Genomic DNA, 20,680 nt, shown 5'->3' with positions numbered 1-20,680 from the left:
GATGCTATTTAAAGGAATTTATTTCCAAGCGCTCATATCTTTATACAAATGTATTCACACCTGGTCCAGTCAATAAGAAAGTTGCTATTTATGATGCCCACATCACAAGGCTAAGAGCGCAGGCAAAGCTTTGCCCTCTTTAAGGTCAGCACGGTGAAAAGCGTCAATCCAGGACAAAGGATAAAGAGGATTAGCGTCACATTGGACTGCAGAGCTCAGAGTGTGAGAGGAAATGTGATTCTGCGTCTTATAGACTGCTTAAACTACAGCAGTGTTGAATTCTGATTAAGGTGTTGATTAGTGATCTATAACAGACAGTAGTGCAGCTGCAAATCACAGGATTATTTTAATATGTACATTGTTTCTATAGTAACAGCTATATGTTCACAGTATGGAGACACTACACAGAAATGGAATTTTATAAAAATAGTGTAAACATTGATATGCTGAAGTTTTCTGTAAGGAGACGTTTATTCAGCATTTATGGAAGGAGTCGCCAATGTCACTGCTTTGTAACACGAAGGTAATGCTGTAAACAAGTTTCTGACAGTTTTCAGGGCAAAGAAGTTGACACTTTACAGTTAGTAGGTAACTTTACACGTGCAAGAGAGACAAAAAGAGAGGCTGGTGAGGGATGCAAGTAATAACAGGTGACTATAAATGGATACTATAAAATGTACGACGTCATATTTAATAAGGAATAACACACTTCAGGACAAACCGTTATAGGAAAAGAATCAACTTCAGGGTGGTAACCGTAACGCCACCTCATCATGAGGATTTTTTTTTTGCCGTATCACCCAACGCATATTATAATAAACATAAATCTACACAAAGGCATGAGCTAATTTTGCTTAATTTTGATTTCAAGTCATCTATAAACATTCAGTAAGAAGCTTTTTTTTTTTACCTCACTGATGTCTCCCTTTGAGACTATGATATCTATCAGTTCCTCCAAAATTAGCAAAATCAAGCAAACTCCGCAATATTCGGAAGAGCTTGCAATTTTTCCAAAGTTACCGCAGATTTCCACAGATTTGGGCCAAGACGCGTCATGTGACGTCATCAACGCACATTCAGCCAAAGCCCTCTTTGATTCACGTGCGTTGAACACGAGTATAGCCGAAAGGTCTCATTTACCGACAAACATCACTGCGAAAGACAGAAAGAAATCACAATTTTTGTCCAATCGCAATTTTAGCCAATTCAAGTAGTTTTCCGCAAAAACTCTGCAAATTGCTTCGCAATTTAAAAAAAGCTAAATCCTCAGTGAAATCCTGTACGGACTTATTCGTATGGTTGTGTATCTGATCTTTTTTCAAACATTTTGTTGTATTTGCCTCTTGTTTTGTCAGTTTGATTCACACAGTGGGTCACCATTTGAGATTTCCAGCATAAAGGCCGGATTCCCGAAACACATCTAGGAACTCCATCATCTTCAACTAAAGCTGTAGAAATCCATTAAAGAATGACGATAGGCTTCATACAGAATTCCAAGATTCAGTGCATCACTGCACCAGAGGAAGTGCAGAGTATCTCAAATGCTTTAAAGCACGGACACTAATGAATTGCTTTTGGCTTGAGTGCATTTCAAACGAGAAGAGATTTGAACTCAGATGGGAGGCTGAAATAATCAGACATTCCTAGGGCACAGGCCAGGAGGTTCAAGAAGGGGGGAAAAAAAACATCCTAATTAATGTGGCAGGGTTTAATGACCCAAGGTTTATATTCAGCTGTCCATCAGCCATTAGGTTAAAGAGATGCAATTAAAAAGAGTTCAAGCAGCATCGGAGACATTCCTGGCCAATGTGATGAAAAACTGAAGGAACAAAATGAAGTCGCTTTAGAAGAATAAAATATCATCATGTTCACTGTAATGTGCTTTAAATTGATATACATATGATGACGCATCAGTCAGGTTAATGTTGGTCTCAGGGACAATCTGCTGCCACAATATTCTCTCATTTCTACACGAACGTCACAATTTCTCCCCTTTTGATGGAAAGTGGAGGGGTAAAGCTCTTCCCTCACCAATCACATGACTCATGTGGTTTCTCTGGTCAAAACCATGCATTTAAGAGTCTCTTCTAATCTGAACAAAAGAACACACAAAAGCAAATCGAGCATAAATTGACCTAGTGAGTGACCATTAACCTAGTGAGGAACAGCTAACCCCAGCAAGCATAGCTACTATGTAACTGTACTGTATATATGGGTGGTTGCTACATGGAGGTTGAATCCTGATTCTGTGCCGCTGTATTTACTTGCTTGAGAGGCATCTCAGACAGACTCTTAATTTGTGGGTTGTCAATCAAAAGTGATCATTAGAATATTAGGCCACACCCATTAGGAATATCTAAAACTTGTCTGCTCAGTGAGCGTTTAGCAGCCTTTTTTTTAATTGTTTTTTAAAGTTTCTGGCTTGTTTTTTCTTCTTCATTCCAACATTGCCGGATTTGTTAAATAGAGCAATCGGTCAAACGGGATCATATTTGATACCACATTCCTGTTTTAAAAATGTACATCATGGTCTTTGGTGGGTCAGTTGCATGTAAAAGGTTCTGTGCTGGACCGAGGTTCTCAGCACCTCACAGGAGGTCATGTGCAGCAAAATCAACACAGCTCATATTACAAACCACACATACTCTCAGGATGCTACATTTCACATGAGCATGAAACCCGAGTCGATAGATAGAGGGCTGTGAGAAAGTTTGTGCTCCTTTTGGTATCTGTTTTTGTTTTGTTTTATTTTATTTTTTTTTTTTTTAAAACTTGTGCTAATAACAAACTAACAAATTTGTAGAGCCACATTCTGGGGGAAAAAAAAAAAACTAAATTAAAGAGATTTATGCAAAAAAAAAAAAAAACTGCTTGAGAAATACATTTTAACTTGACAGCAAACTGTGAGAAAGGTTGCTTCCTCCATTTCTTCCCATGAACACACTCCACCCCCCCCCCCCCGTACTTGGAATAGTCATAATGATCCATCATGACAACACAAAAAACGCAAACCATGAAAGAATGTTTATTTAATAAGGTTTATATTCTTACAATCCTATCAAATACATTTTCCAACAACTGAAGAAGAAGAAGAAGAAGAAGAAGGAGCAGGAGGAGGAGAAGATGGAGAAGATGGAGGAGAAGAAAAAGAAGGACAAGAAGGAGGAGGAGAAAAAGAAGAAGGAGGAGGAGGAGAAGGAGCAGGAGGAGGAGAAGAAGAAGAAGAAGAAGAAGAAGAAGAAGGAGCAGGAGGAGAAGAAGAAGGAGGAGAAGGCGGAGAAGAGAAGAAGAGGAAGGAGAAGGCAGAGAAGAAAAAGAAGGAGAAGGCAGAGAAGAAGAAGAAGGAGGAGAAGGCGGACAAGGAGAAGAAGAAGGAGGAGGAGAAGGAGGACAAGGACAAGAAAGAGAAGGCGGAGAAGAAGGAGAAGAAGAAGAAGAAGGCGAAGAAGAAGGAGGAGGAGAAGGCAGAGAAGGAGAAGAAGAAGGAGGAGGAGAAGGCGGAGAAGAAGGAGAAGAAGAAGAAGGAGGCGAAGAAGGAGGAGGAGAAGGCAGAGAAGGAGAAGAAGAAGGAGGAGGAGAAGGCGGAGAAGAAGGAGAAGAAGGAGAAGAAGAACGAGGAGGAGAAGGTGGAGAAGAAGGAGAAGAAGAAGGAGGAGGAGAAGGCGGCGAAGGAGAAGAAGGAGGAGAAGGTGGCGAAGGAGAAGAAGGAGAAGAAGAAGAAGGAGAAGGAGAAGAAGAATAGCGATGGACAGATCAGCTTTGCAGGATGAAGCCTTGTCATGGACCAATTTTTTTTTTTTTTCAATCACCACCATGAATTTTAATCAGATTGAGATCCAGACTGTTTGCTGGCCATACCATTGAGTTGATAGTCATTCTGAACAATGACTTCATCACCAAACCTATTTTCTATCAATGGAATGAGAAAAGTGTCCACAATTTCAACATTCACCTGTGCATTGACCGTTGAGGTCTCTCCTGGTCCTTTACATGACGTGAAACCCCATTTCATAAATGAGTGAGGAAATCTGATTCCAGATTCCAGAATCATCTCCTTGGCCAATGCAGCTTCGTGATTCATCACTGAATATCACTTTCATCCAATCATCCATACTCCATGATTGCTTCTCTTTAGCCCACTCGAACCTTCTTTTCTTCCGTTCAGGTGTTAGTGCTGCATTTCGTTTAGCTTTTCTAAACATAAATCCCATTTCATTCAGTTCTTACACTTACTATCACAAACACTGACTCCTGTTTCCACCCATGTTTTTCTTTTCTGGTGCACTTTCTATTTTCGAGGCATACTGCGTTCGTTTTCTATCCTGGCGCTTGCCATCTTCCTTGGTCTACCCGTATGTTTTCCTTTTATAGCCGTCCCATTTTGTTTATACTTCCACCAAATTTTAGACAGCCGACTGGGAATAACCAACATCTTTTGCCACACTCTGTGTCAGATTTCCTTCTTGAAGGAGTTTTTATAATCCTTCCCATTGCTTCAATTGTAAACTCTCTTGTTGGGGCCAGGTTTCATTTCAATTAGCCGAGTCCAACAGCTTGTTAAGCTGTGTAGGCGCGCTCAACTGCAGACTAATTTGCATTATTTATTTATTTATTTATTTAGATTTGTTTTAGAAATGCAAATTACAAGGTGATTCCATCATTTTTTTCCTCAACATTGAGTGATCCCATCATTTTTTCCTCTACTTGATTTGGAGAAAAATATGCCATTAATTAAAAACGATTTCATTAAATTTGTTTGAGGTATGGTTTACGAAGCCAGAATGTTCAGCAATTAAACAAAAATTGTGCGTCATATCTGTGATTTGTTTACTTGTTACGAGGTAAAAAAAAAAACAAAAAAAAAACAAAATGGTTGAACATCCTCCTTTATTCATATTTATAAAAGATGTCCGATACCGACATTCAGATGATATGTGACATAAGGCTAGTGTATGCTACCGTTTCAGGATTAATGATCAAAGCAAAGCAGACTGCAAACTGTACTCAAGAAGAGGAGTTACAGCATCTTCCTACTATATAAGTAACCTGAGAAAACATCTTAAGCATACTGTAAATCTCAGCACAAGGAGTTCATTACTAGCAACAACAGTTCTTACTAGGGCAAAAATATCATATGATACTTGAGGACATTTCTATGATACGCAATGCATATCACAATACATCATTTAGTTAACAAACTGTCTGCAAAACAGTAGTAAAAACCAAAAAAAAAAAAAATGCTAATCTGAGGTCTTTAATGCCAACAAAGACAAAGAAGATCAAGTAAAAAAAAAATAATAATAATTACCTCAAATCAACAGCATCCATACAGTACAATTTAATTTGTAATTATTCAGGTGCTTCACTGTTCTGTGCCTGTCTCATCAAGTTTTTAGGTGAACAGTGTTATAATTACAGCCGGCAGATCCCTACAGACAAAACAGACTTAATTAAAGAAGAAAACTCAGGAGCAATAGAGAGCAAAGTGACCTTTTACTTCTTTTGGGTTGCAGGCACTTTACATGCTTGTCTGTTGTGCTAGCGTCCTCTTCAGAATAGGTCAAAAGAAGAAAGAAGAAAAAAAAAACAACACGTCTCAGTAATTAGTAAATGGGAGATTTACATCTCTTGGATGAGAGGAGGGCTTTTTCAGCGAGGGATTTAGTCCCTAGAGCTAGTCCTCAAAAGTAGGCTTATTCCATGAATTATTAAACATTAAATATCGGGAAAAAATATTCACAGACTCATAACTGATAAATGAATGCTGGAGTTGCCAAAACAGATTGTTGCTCTTTCTCCCACCCGTATCTCATAAGGAAACACAACAGAGAGGAGTCTGGTATTGGAATAGGCAACCCCCCGCCACCCCCCAACACATCATTCATATATAGATAGCTAGATAGACAGATAGATAGATAGATATCATACTTGTATACTCATACTCTGTCTGAACAAAATGGCATTGATGGATTCATACTATCATTCACTAGCTTTACATGTAAAACTCCCACATTGGATTCTATCACCTCTTCTAGCATACTTATATCCTATTCTTTCATGCTCTTTCTGTTCTGAGTGGCTGCACCTCCTGCAAGTCACTGTCTAGCTGGACTTCTTTAAATTGGGATGTAATGTCATTTGTTGCATCAGACCTGGTGTATGACATATGTGTAAATTTCCTCTGATTTTCGACCCCTGACTGTGAATTGCTATTACAGGACTGTCATGGCGATCTATCAGGTTAAAGCCGACTTTTTTCCTAGTCAATAATCGTTTTTTTTCCTCTTCCTTTTCAACAAAAATCCTTTTTGTTGTAGCTTTGCGGTGATACAAACCAAATGTTTCATGCACTGCTAGCACACGCCATAATACAGCCTTATTTGGTACACATCTGGAGCCCATGTTTATTCACTTTGTCAGTATAAATTAACCAAAACCAAACAGTTGTTTTGTCGTTAATGAATAAGAATTCACTGGACACATGTTTAATCCTGTTAACGTAACTGGCAACCTGACTGAAACTTTACATCATGCACGATACATAACGAAATTAAAAAAACAACGACAAGGCCGATTCATAACTCTAAAGATGCCAACGCTTTTCTAAAAGTCATGATGGTGGATGGTTTATTCCATCTGTCTCATTGGCGCAATGATGGGGGATTAAATCATTTGCTTTTGCTCTTTTTATAAGCTATATAAGGATGCGCAATGTAGAATTTTGCACATGAAGGCATGAACACAACTCCAGTGAAAAATATAACAGCAGTGTAATACGTAAAGGATAAAACACAACAAACTGATATGATTATCAGAGTTACAGTGAAGTAATTTTAGTGTAATAGCACATAAAGTGTTTTGTTCCCCTTAAACAGTACCACTACAATCTGCCAACGACTGCAACTCTTAATTAACGAATGATACGTTGTACTTTTTATCTATTTATAGTTACATTTAGCGTTGCTACACAACACTGCTTAAAGTTAGTTCCTGTTCTTACTTTCACTATAGCAACTGTAAACACAGTTCCTCACCAGCCTCACACTTTCCTTTCTCGAAAATCTCCTGACGGAAAACATCACCATTTTAAATGAGTATGTACATTTTCTTATTAAACAGCACATTGTAATATGGTTATTATTATATGAATGTGTCCCAGTGAATGAGCTGTTACTATAGAAACGATATTAGAACAAGCACATTAATATAAACCTAATCATTTGAATTACAACCGGACTGGGCTAACGTTATAGAATATGAATCCACACCTTAAGATGTGAGAATTCAGAGCCATAGTATAAGTAAAATAGCAGGCACGCTCGTATTTCACAATGCATTTTTGCCTTTAATTTTCACCCCCCTTTATCCATTCATTTTGCACCACACCTTTTTAAAGTGCTTTCGTTTAAATCCATGCATCATAAGAGGCGGAGATGCTGGAAACGGGTCCGCCTGAACCGAAGCCAAGAGCCGTGAGATGAAAGTGCTCTTAAAACTGTAGTAATTATAATAATAATAATAATATTAATAATAATAATAATAATAATACAGAGATTCTGTAGCCTGCATCTAATATGTAAAAACCAGTATTACAGGATCGACTTGGCATCTGGCTGGTCTCATTATTTGTACTGGCCTCACTGATCTCCTGTTTTGCCCAAAGAACGAATGTTTGGCCCGAAAAGAAATTCCACAACAATTTTGAGCTTACACAAACCCTCCCCGAATAGAACCCACAGGATATTTTCTTTCTCCGTCTCATCACTGTTCTTTTTCCAAACCGTGCCCTGAGCCGCACGCTGCAGGAACGAGGCTTTTAAACTGGCAACACACTCAAAGAAATCAAATACAGAGGCTTTCTGTAGGAGCGTCTCAGCGTCTCGGCCTTCTTTAACCGCCGAGCTCAAATAAATTAGTTCAGTGTATTCACGGAGGGTTTACCATGTTACGCTGCCATATTAATTCCAGCTGCTGCTCAGTTGAACCGGGCCTGTTTGGAGCAAATCAACTAAAAAGAAAAAGAAAAAAGGTAATACTCTCGGGATATAACCTGAGCCCTTTAAAGGGAAAACGCGAGCAAGAAATCATGAAAACAGCTGGTTTACATAAGCATAATACTGAGATTCTTTGAGTCCACCTTAAATAATTCTATCTAATTCTCCAGCCTTCATAATTCTAACTAATACTTCTGATACTGATACTAAAATTACACTATTGCAAAAATGAACAGCACTGTTGGTTGGTGCGCTGTTAAATACTGGATTCTGATTGGTAGAATTTTCTACAAGAGCAGTTCTGACAGTAATGCAGCTGCAAATCGCAGGTTACCATTAATATGCTAATATTCTATTATAACAACTGACACATGGAATTAACCGCCGACAAATTTTCTGAGCTTTTACCATCGAAAAAACACAAGTGAAGAATTTTTATTCACGACCTCATATCGTATATTAACATATACAAAACATCTATCCATCCAGTCATTTTCTGTACCGCTTATCCTACACAGGGTCGCAGGGGAGCCTATCCCAGGGAACTCGAGGCACAAGGTCGGGGACACATGCAGGACTGGGTGCAAACCCATCGTAGGGCACAATCGCACACACATTCACACACCACGGACAATCTGAAAACGTTGATCGGCCTTCAGCGCATGTCTTTGGACTGAGGGAGGAAACCGGAGTACCCAGAGGAAACCCCTGAAGCACACGGAGAACATGCAAACTCTGAGGCGGAGGCAGGATTTGAGCGAGGCAAACTTGCTAACCATTAAGCCACATACAAAACAAAGACACATAAAATGGTCTAATCCACATCATGTTTGATTAAATGTGACAAATTTATGATAAATATGGGGGGGGGGGGGGCATACCGTGCTTAAATCAACAACAAGGCGGTGTAATGAAACATGAGTCGATAGTTTTCACCTCCCCAGCAGAGTTTTTAGACCGATGGTATTCTTAGACTGTGACCTAGTGAACCAGTACCAGGATGTATTAATTTTATTGATAGAGACTTCAAAGCACTTCTGTGAGTCGCTCTGGAGAAGGGCGTCTGCCAAATGCCATAAATGTCCACAGCAATTTGTCAATGGCAGTAACGTATTATTTATTAAAGAACGACGTGTCATACTTTTTACAGTAACGTGATATCATGGAACATCCATGAAACAAGTTAGTTCCTGTTCTCACTTACATTCTAGCAGATATAAACAGTTGTTCCCTCACCACCCTCATCATTTTATTTCTCTTGAAGTTAAGAAGACAAACACACAACTTGTGATGTTACCAAGAAACCACAGAGTACTGTATAAACTCCTCTGTCCTGAAGACTTTTCAATGATGGAAAACGTACAACGATAGCTTTAACTGTTACAAAGAATTACGGAAAAAAAAAATCTGTTTATGATTACGCTTCGATTATAATGGAACATCCACAATACAAGGCCCTGTAAATTAGTTGTTATTTCGGAAACAAGCGCATTGATATGAACCTGTGATTTCTGCTTCTGACCAATCAGAATCCAGAATTCAGCACAGTGGTATAAAAGGGAATCTATAATAAGCCCTGCATCACAGCTGCAAGGTTCCTGATTCGATCCTGAGCTCAGGTTACTGTCCATGTGAAGTTTCTGTGCATGTTCTCCCAGCGTCCATGTGTGCGGGTTCTCGGGGCTCTCCGGTTTCCTCCCACCTGCCAATAAGTGGATTGAGGTGTTCCAAGTGTGAGAATGGGTCTGCATAGTGCCCTGCAACGGTCTGGCATCCCATCCAGGGTGCACTCCCATCTCACACCCAGTGTAACCAGGAAAGGCACCACATCCCTGACCAGGATGAAACGGATACTGAACGAGAGCAAGTGAATTTTTCTTTGGATCTCAACTAGTCGCATGTCTGAGTCACAGCGATAACGCTGGATGTTGTTTCTGTTCCAGGTTTCGCTTTTTATTGAATGCTGTGGCTTATTAAAATTACATGCAGAAGGCCGCCACAATCTTTACACTGTGACCAAGCCTGAACGGCGACAGCCTCGCAGGCCAAAACCAACATTATTGTGTTCAAATTTGAGCCCAGCAAATTCCCCTGCAGTCACTGTGGTGTGTGATGACACGTCATTATGGTTACTGAAATAACGGCTGAATCACCCGCAGTGGAAACAAGTCACTTCCTTTCAGATACTTTTCTCCCATTTGTTGGAAGACAAAAAATTCCCAGTGTAGCAAAGACACTCCCAGGCATAACTCAGCTCCGAGACACACACACACACACACACATTCACACGTCTGTCTCGAGTTGTTCAAGTGACAGGAAGCTGGTATACACTGCATCTATTTTACTTTTTAAACAGGTCACAGACGCCTCTCTCCATTATAATAAACAGTATCAAATTCACAGTGGTTCATATTCATTTATTTACGCATGTGCCAATATTAAATTTTCATATCCGAATAATTGCCTATTACCCTATCAAATTAAAGTTCAAATTTACTAGAATATTCCAGTACAAGCGAGGCTTCTGTCCTTCATATATTATTCAAACTTGTATTCAGAATATAGGGATTTGAACAGGAATTGCTTTCTTCTTCAAATACGTCCCATTCCACATGGGACAGAATTGATCTCACTGCACACAAACACACAATACTGTGATCATTTTGTCAAATGGCCACAAGAAAAATGAGTGCATACTGAATATCATGGATTATCCCAACAACACTGATGAATTCTTTTGGATTCTGATTGGTCAGAAGGTATTGATTAATTTTCTAACAGCGGCTCTGACAGTAGCGATTATATGTCGGTTTCTATTAATGCACTTATTCTAATACATTATCATTTTTAGAGCAACATAACCCAAGGCTAATACTAAAAATATTAAATGCATGCTGGTATTTAGCAAAGAAACACTTAATTGCTGATCTGGGGACGATTTCTGTAAGGAGGTTTATTTAAACATTTATGGAAGGAGTCTCCAGTGTCAGCACTCTGTAGAAGTCAGAGTTAAAGCTGTAGCTTTAAGTTTTCTGTCATGGAAAAGTCTTCAGAACAGAGGAATTTACACACTGCATGTCTGTCTGATTAACTTTAGGAGATAGAAGGGAAAAAAACAGTACAATGTGTAGATCTGGAACTTTTGAAGGGTTCTTGGCTTTTGTCCATCCTTAAAGGTTTTATGTAGAACATTACAAGAGAGGGTTCTCGATTAGTGAGAGCGTCAAAGGAAACTCCTTTTTAAAATGAAAATTCTCCTCTAAAATGGAAATTCCATGGACACTTACTTGGAAAACATTTTTATTTTTTTATGCTGTTGCATTAATGGTCATTTTGGCTAGTTTTGATGTCTAAAATAGCAGTGCATCCCTCATGCTTACCCATCGAAAGAACTTTTGAGGAACCCTTTTCCATTACGGTGTACCATGATTTATTGCAACGTTGGAAAAATATCAAACTGCCCATGTCTAATGTCAAATAGTTTTCTTCTAGTAAACCAGTAAGAGGTATAACATGATAGCGTCAGCTTCCTCCTCCTGAAGACCACCAAAAACATTCATTCCATCCAAATACACACTCAAAAGACCAGCCGATATCGAGATACCAAGAAACGCCGGAAAGTCAATACTTACATCAGTCTTCCTGAACTTCGCTTTTAGGCTTTTCATGTTAGTCCATGCAGATTCCAACAAGTCCAAACAGGTCTGAAAATAAATCCCAAGATTGTTTATTGGCATTCTGCCATCCGAAAACCAAGCACAACAACAGAAATGAACATTCGATGGAGCTGATTAAGTATTAAATACAATCGATTGCATTTTATTCAGGGAATGGAAGCATCACTAATTTCTAGATAAATCATGATTCTCTAGAACAATTATGAGTCAGTACACAAAAGGTTTATGCATGAATGTTTTTAATTAAAATGTCTATTAAATATGCATATATAAACACATTAAGCCTTTTTCATATATCATATTGGATACAAATTATAACATTAGGTTTTAAAGGCAGGGGAAAAAAAAAAGTGTGAAACAAAAAAAAAAAAACCTACTAAACTATTTAAAAACTGAACTGCCCCTAGATGCATAAATAAATGTTTTATAATCACATTGTGGCATCATGAATCGATATCGAAATGGATTCATGAAACTCGTAGACATTTCAAGTCTGAATTTTAAATTTAATGTGCTTCCAAGAGCCCCGAGTACACAAGGAGGTTAATGGGACTCTAGGGAATGGAAATTATTCAGAGTGAGGAGCCAGTGTGCTGACCTGTGAAAGGGCTCACAATTCATACTGCTGCCCCTGGGCTTAATGATCCGTTTTGTTTGCTTCATGCGGTGGAATGTTAATCCATTTATTTACTGTCTAATTGTCACTACATTTAGCAATAAACTAAACATACACATGATTTGCATATTAATAAACATGGGTATAATAAGCATTGATTATAGGGATGAAAGAGTTACCGGTTTCACGATTAAATTCCCAGACAGTTAGTATTACCGCGTCACATTTAATTAAACTGTGTGCGATCATCGTGATTTATAAAACTTGTGGTAAATGCTGTCCACACACACCCAGCATGAGTCTGACGCAGGCACAGCATGCAACATCGTGTTCTGAGCGTGAAGACGGACTCTACAATTAAACCCCGAACGCGTCTGCTCAATTCAGCATGAGCCGAATGAATCAGAGTCGCAGCACAGATCAGTAGGAGACTTCATTTAGCACATGACGAAAGTGAGGCAGAAAATTTGGCTTAATATAAGAGAGTTTGTCATTGTACTGTTTTGTTGTTGTTGTGTTTTTCATTAAGAATAATAATGAACCCAACGTTAAAGCAATTGCCGCTAATTCGAAAGCGAAAGTGAAATGAGCACGGACACATGGGTATAACCACACCAATCCTCACGGACCAGGCAAGGAGGGCATTAATCAGAGAGGCAACAAAGAGACCAAAGATAACCTTGAAGGAGCTGCAAAGCATCACAGCGGAGATTGGAGTATCTGTCCATAGGACCATTTTAAGCCGTACACTCCACAGAACTAGGCTTTACGGAGGAGTGGCCAGAAAAACGGCATTATTGCTTAAAGAAAAAAAAAAAAAAACATTTGCTGTTCACTAAAAGGCATGTGGGAGACTCCCCAAATATATGGAAGAAGGTATTCTGGTCAGATGAGACTAAAATTGAGCTTTTTGGCCCTCAAGGAAAACGCTACGTCTGGCGCAAACCCATCACCTCTCATCACCCCGAGAACACCATCCCCACAGTTAAGCATGGTGGTGGCAGCATCATGCTGTGGGGATGTTTTTCATCAGCAGGGACTGGGACACTGGTCAGAATTGAAGGAATGATGGATTGCACTAAATACAGGGAAATTCTTGAGGGAAACCGGTTTCAGTCTTCCAGAAATTTGAGACCGGGACAGAGGTTCCAGGAGGACAACGACCCTAAGCATACTGCTAAAGCAACACTCGAGTGGTTTAAGGGGAAACATTTAAATGTCTTGAAATGGCCCATCAAAACCCAGACCTCAATCCAATTGAGAATCTGTGGTATGACTTAAAGATTGCTGTACACCAGCGGAACCCATCCAACGTGAAGGAGCCGGAGCAGTTTTGCCTTGAAGAATGGGCAAAAATCCTAGTGGCCAGATGTGCCAAGCTTATACAGATGTACCCCAAGAGCTGTAATTGCTCCAAAAGGTGGCTCTGCAAAGTACTGACTTTGGCAAGGGGGGGGTAGTTACACACACTCAAGTTTTCTTTGTTTTTTTTCCGTTGTCTTATTTCTTGTTTGTTTCAAAATAGAAAAAAAAATACCAAGAGGGGTGAATACTTTCACAAGGCACCGTATAACCGATCATTCTGCATTCTTATAACGCTGTTCTATTTTAATTGTCATCAAAAATATATATCTTAATTTATGTCACACTTTCGATGTGCAAAATAAATCAGCCAATACTGCGAATTGCACGTCTGTGACGTCATCTGGCGACTTCTTAGGCATGCATTAGCTACTTTCCCTGAAGAAAGAAAAAAAAAAAAAAAAAAGTTGACAACATTGTTTCCCCACCATCCTGTGTCTGCAATCTGAGCATGCCACTGCACAAAGTCTACACACACACACAAAAGTAACATAAAAATAACTTTGCTGGTCTAGCATAGCGTTTGGACAATAAGTGCATGTAGAGAAGTTGATAGAGAAGCATGCACATTAACACACACACACAAAAGTAACAAAAATAACTTTGCTGGTCTAGCATAGCGTTTAGACAATAAGTGCATGTAGATAAACTGATAGAGACGCATGCACATTAACACACACACACACACACACACACACACAAAAGTAACAAAAATAACTTTGCTGGTCTAGCATAGCGTTTGGACAATAAGTGCATGTAGAGAAGTTGATAGAGAAGCATGCACATTAACACACACACACAAAAGTAACAAAAATAACTTTGCTGGTCTAGCATAGCGTTTAGACAATAAGTGCATGTAGATAAGCTGATAGAGACGCATGCACATTAACACACACACACACACACACACACACACACACAAAAGTAACAAAAATAACTTTGCTGGTCTAGCATAGCGTTTAGACAATAAGTGCATGTAGATAAGTTGATAGAGAAGCATGCACATTAACGCGCGCGCACACACACACACACACACACACACACACACGCACACACGCACACACAGGTTCATTGGTATTCCTAATGCAGTAGAGGGGAGAGTGAAGTTTCCTCGGTTAGCCTGCAGATAAGCAAAGCAAACAACCGTGTTTTCAGCACGAGCGTTCCTGAACAAGGCTAACACTGTGCTCCAAATGACACCAATAAACACAAAGTACATTATAACACAAGGTTTCGATGAGCTGCTCATTCAGAAGGGTTTCCAGTGAACAGGATGTAACATGCTGTCCAGCACTAATCAGATTGCCCGCAACACTTAACACAGTGTGTGTGTGTGTGTGTGTGTGTGTGTGTGTGTGTGTGTGTGGTGTTGTTTCCAGATTCCCGACACTCACCCGCTTTACAAAAGTTGAACTTGGACGGTTTTGTTGCAAACACACCCCGATGAGACCCAGAGCTTCATATGGCACTGACCATGCTGTAATGTACTATTGTTATTATTATTATTAATATTATTATTATAAGAAGTCTTGTTATCAAACTATAGAGACACGCCGCAGATCCTAACCTACAGCTCAGCCCATTCAAATGGCCGGAATCGGAGCACAGTCGCCTCTCATTGTTTCCCCCTGCAAAGGGAAAGCGGTCACGTCCCAAAATGGCTCCATGATCCTTGGAGGAGTGCTCTATGTAGTGCACGAAATCATGCCTTGTGCACACAGGGCACTTTGTGTGCACGTTTGGGATTCAACCTGTGACGTCATCCGCTCCATGGCCTCGCGCGCGCGTTTCAACCCGAATAGTCATCTGAAATTATATAGGCTATATAGATATATATAACAGTCAAAACATTTCATTTATTCATAACACATATACTTTTGCTTATAGTCGTGACTGAGTGCCTGAGGTCCTAATCTCTCTTTAAATAAATAAATAAATAAATAAATAAATAAATAAATGAATAATAATAATAATAATAATAATAATAATAATAATAATAATAACAACAATAATAATAATAATAATAGGCTAATAAAAAAAAATACATGTAGCCTAATAGCTTAAAATTGTGAACTATTAGTAGAGTCTTTTTGAGGAGACTCAGGCAGGTGCCTTTCCTCTTTAGATATTGCTTATTTTTTAACTGTTTAGTGCTAAGGATCTCACCCAATTTTATATATATGCATTCATTGTATAATAATAATAACAATACTACTACTACTACTACTACTACTACTACTACTGCTACTACTAATACCACTACTACTACTACTACTACTACTACTAATACTACTACTACTACTACTACTACTACTAATACTACTACTACTACTACTACTACTACTACTACCACCACCACCACCACTACTACTACTACTACTACTACTACTACTACTAATAATAATAATAATAATAATAATAATAATAAAGTGTATCCTAAGTATTATTATTATATTTCATATAAATACTCTCACTCTCCGACTTTTCTAGCCTATCCGTAATACTTTGAATGTCAGTTTTGTTTGTTTATTGTCTAGGGTACTAGCCATTAAAGTTTCAAAAAAAATTCCCGATCTGTCCCAACTTATCAAACTGTCCATTCATAAAGGTCTCCATAAAACAATAGCGAGAATTTGTCGTGCTATCTTGTCTATTTTATTACTCTGAACTAACAAGAAACCGCCACCAGCATAAAACTACAGGCGGCATATTTCAACAGGATCAAACATGCCTCCAGCTTTAAACTATAGCCTATATTTATATGAAGAAGCAGGAATGGACAGGCAAAAGTGAAGTGCGCATGCGCCTTGGTCGGACCTCTCAACAGGTAGGATAGTTTGTGTAGACACCTGCTGTGGTGCAAGAACTCAACCTTCTCAGTGAATCTGCGATAAAAACCGAAGCAGCGTGTTTGCGAAGTGCGCCACAAGGTGGATATGCGAACAGTGTGCAATTTTACTTGCACACTGATTATCTAGTGCTAAGCGTGCTCCACAGTTTTGCAGCCTGTTTAACTGTAAAAGAAATTCCACATATCCCTGTACAGATTTATGAACGTTTCATAAACATTATTTGAATAGAAAAATAATAATAATAATAAGTATAAGAAGCCTTTATTTGTCATATATACATTACAGCACAGTGAAATTTTTTTCTTCACATATCCCAGCTTGTTAGGAGGTTGGGGTCAGAGCAAAGGGTCAGCCATGATACAGTATGGCAACCCTGGAGCAGAGAGGGTTAAGGGCCTCGCTCAAGGGCCCAACAGTGGCAGCTTGGAAGTGCTGGAGCTTGAAACACCGACCTTCTGATCAGTGATCCAGAGCCTAAACCGTTGAGCCAGCACTGCCCTATGTATATTAATATGATAGTTATTTATTAGTCATAGAGTCAACACATAGTGTCTAATCTGACATTATTTATAGATGATATGTTCTTGAATTACTGAGGTTTGGTGACCAGTCAAACAGGCTAATAATTATAAATATAATAACTTTGACAAGGGTGAGTTCCACCCCTCTAACTAAATAAAAAATAATAATAATAATAATTTTTTAAAAACATGGACCACTTGCCTGTGCTTTATGTCCACCCTTAGAACTACTATTTAGTGCATTTTTCTATATTTTAAAGAGAGTGCATAAAACATTAATAGGCCTACAGCATACTAATAATAACAAGAAGAAGAAGAAGAATCACCATCATCATCATAATCCTGTACATAGTGTATATAGAATATAAATATAATAAAATGGAATTATAATTTTACAGAACAGATTCTCTCAGAACCCTTTTGCTGATATCATTAGTGCCTTTACCACATAGTGAGCGCACCAAGGGATACGATAATGAGCAAAATCTCCCTATGAACATAATAAGAATCGCGTTTCATTCACTGCCCTCTGTGCTGATGTGGGAATCCATCAGATAATATGTAAATGGGATGCAAGTTAATGGCCATCGATAAGAATATCAATGTACTAATTATTTACTGAATTCAGTATAATCTAGAATTAGAAAGAAGTGTTCAATTGAATTAAGGATTGAAACAGAGTTGTTTGCTACTGGAGATTTAAATAACTTTAGGTTAAACAATTCTATATTCTGTATGGAAAATATCAAATAGCACCATTTAATACATATTATCCAAATAACAACAAACATCTCAGCCTGCCGAGCACTGTGCTATGTCTAATATTTACACACTGTGTTATTCGCAAGTGTAGCCAAGTGTGGAGATTGATCAAAGGAACTTTCATGAAAGTCATGAAAGTGAACTGTCCTGTCATATCTACTGACATTTCAATCATACTTTCATCATTCTGGGCCATGTCTCTTCTTTCTTATCTTCTCAGGCGCTGTTTAATCTTTAGATAGATGGATAATATCTTGAGGAAGACTTTCGGATGTCATCCATCTTTATATTTTACAACTGTCAGAGGTCACGAGGATCACATGGGCTTTGGGACATAAAATATAGCTTTTGGGGCAGTGCATTTGGAACATATAATAGAGCTTTGAGACCAGATATTTGAAACCATTAATAGAGCTTTGGGTCCTCCAACAGGGTTTGGAACCAGGGGTTGTGACCAGGTTGTGGGTCCTTGTAGCGAGGAGGAGGAAGGGGCCAGGTTGTGAGGATGCACACCTAGAAGTGAGTTGTTTCATCAGTGGGAAAATGTGATAAAGGAGCGATGGGAAATGCCAGAGAGAGAGACACACATGCACTTTGTGTTGGAGTTATGTTTGTGTGTTTTCTGTTATGTTTTGTTCATTATTAAACTTTTACTTTATTTACGTTCAGCCTATTCCCACCTTCTCCTTGCGTGTCTTTGATGCTTGTTACATTGGTGCCAAAACCCAAGAAGGAGGAGGGGCATGCTGCTGGAGAGACCTCGACAACTCAGTGCCAGGTATGCGTCCTCACAGCCTGGCCCCTCCCTCCTCCTCGCCACAGTCCTCCAGAAGGATTTAGGCATCAGGCTTTGAATCTTCTAACAGACCATTGGGAACTGGATTGGGGATGTTAACTGGCTTTGGTTTCTCCGGTAGGTCTTTAAGAACAAGTTCTGTCAACTGACTTTAGGTCCTCTAACAGGACTTCAGGAACTGGGTATGGGTTCTCCAATAGGGCTTTGAGAATGGGCTTTGAGAATGGGCTTTCCGTTCTCCAATAGCTGTTCGGATACTGGTTTTGGATGCTCCAATAAGACTTATGGATCATGGATTCTCCAATAGAGATTCAAGTAGAGTTTTGGGATGTTACTTAAGATTTAACAATATAAAGTCACACTGAAGTGCACTCTTCTGAGCTCTCCCTCAGCACACTGTGCAATGTTCTCTACCACAATAAAGCCAAAGTACACGGTTCACGTTATGTGCTTAAGTAAACACTGCACACAAACAGATCTCTCTCACACACAACAATGTGCTTTAATCCAACAATGCAGCATGATGTGAGGTACAGTGCCTCCAGAAAGTATTCTCGTGAATACTCTTGTAAACTCAAATGACAGTTCAAATCTGTAATTACTGCAAAAGGAAAATTCACACTGAGTGGGTGAATACTTATCGATTAAGCCATTGAAAATGTTCAAATAATTCTAAATACTTTATTTCATTGTATTTCTGTAGAGAGTCACTTTAAAATGAGCAGAGGGGAAAAAAAAATCCATTTCTGATATGTTTAAATTTGATGTTGCAATACAGCAAAAAGAGAAATAATCTTTGGGCGGTGAATACTTTCTGGAGGCACTGTATATTTCCAAGTCCTATTTAGCCAAGGTCTCGTTTTCTCTTAACTTCTTTAAAACAATCACTCAGTGTGACGTACTCCACTGAAATATAAGCCAAATTGGTTAGGAACAGTGTATGGAAATCTATTTATCTGAATTTATTCATGGCTTGAATAATAATAATAATAATAATAATAATAATAATAATAAATGTTTACAGTGTCACAGCTGTTAAATAATTGTCCAAATTGCCTCATTAACGCCAGCCTTAAAGTCCATTTCCGAGTGTTACCTTTACAGCCGCTCTCTAAGCCTTTAACAATAGCTTTCATTACAGACAATTTGCCCTTCAGTGCAGGGAAGAATGTTCTCTCCTCTAAAATGTTGTTGATATAAAGCCAAGAATCCTGTTTATCAGCCTGTGAACTGGGACAGAAATATCCACTGTCCTCAATATGTCAAAGACTTAACTCTCAGTTCAATATTGATGGACACCTACAGTATATCGCTCACAACTCCATAGTCCGTCTTACGGGATTTATGATTATAGACAGGCCTTATCATTTAGACATGAGGTTGGAATTAATCTAAAATGCATTACGCTTTTCACTTCCACTTCTTAAATATTGATAGATCACCATTATTTAAGGATTGAAACAGTTTTGATGTCCTGTGGAGTGTTGGCGGATTTTTAATAATCTACACATAAATGGACTTGAATCTTTAGAGACCTCTGGAAAAAAAAATAATAATAAAATATTTCGATGCATTTTGTATTATTTCTATGATCCAATGTGTGTTGCTGTCTCTTAAGAAAGATCTGTTCAGCACATCTGGAAGGGAGGCATCACTGTCACAGGTGGGTGATGTTGTCTTGCAGTTGCTGATAGCCTGAATGCCCTGCCGCGCCGCCATCTTGGATCAGTTTTGACAGCTACTAAAAATTATTCAGAATATCTGCAGTGCAGCTTTTATTAGTAGTAAATCTAAATATCTACTAGAAATATCAACTAGTCAATATATCAGATCTGCATTAGAGGTGTGATCTTTAAGAACTAAGATCCTGAGGAATTCAACAAAACAAGCCACAGGAGCATGTGGTCACTCTACGTTCGCCCAAGCAAGCACAAAGCGTCAGCTTTCCTTTCTTTTTCATGTACATGAAGAATACAGAGCCATAATTTCAGCGACAAACAACATTTCAACTGAGGCTTTCTCAATTCTATGCAAACTAGGTACGATGGAGTCATAAATCCAAGGTGACATATCAGACTATTGATTAGGCATACGCTACTT

General features: G+C 38.8%; 1 protein-coding gene across 2 annotated transcripts in view; it reads right to left on the bottom strand.

The window, feature by feature from the left end:
* rai14 (retinoic acid induced 14) overlaps window positions 1–15,426 on the bottom strand; it is a 66,473-nt gene extending 51,047 nt beyond the window's left edge. Inside the window, exons 1-2 of one of the 2 annotated variants that reach the window (XM_053648039.1) lie at window positions 15,044–15,426; window positions 11,627–11,698 (exon numbers count right to left, since the gene is read on the bottom strand). In XM_053648039.1, coding sequence (XP_053504014.1) covers window positions 11,627–11,662 — 36 coding nt within the window. In that variant the 5' untranslated portion in view covers window positions 11,663–11,698; window positions 15,044–15,426. The remainder of the gene's footprint in view (window positions 1–11,626; window positions 11,699–15,043) is intronic. The other variant, XM_053648040.1, reaches the window with a different exon arrangement.
* Between the last annotated feature and the right edge of the window lie 5,254 nt (window positions 15,427–20,680).

This window comes from Ictalurus furcatus, chromosome 18, assembly GCF_023375685.1.
Source record: "Ictalurus furcatus strain D&B chromosome 18, Billie_1.0, whole genome shotgun sequence".
Lineage (NCBI taxonomy): Eukaryota > Metazoa > Chordata > Actinopteri > Siluriformes > Ictaluridae > Ictalurus > Ictalurus furcatus.
This window is presented reverse-complemented; position numbering and strand designations above follow the sequence as displayed.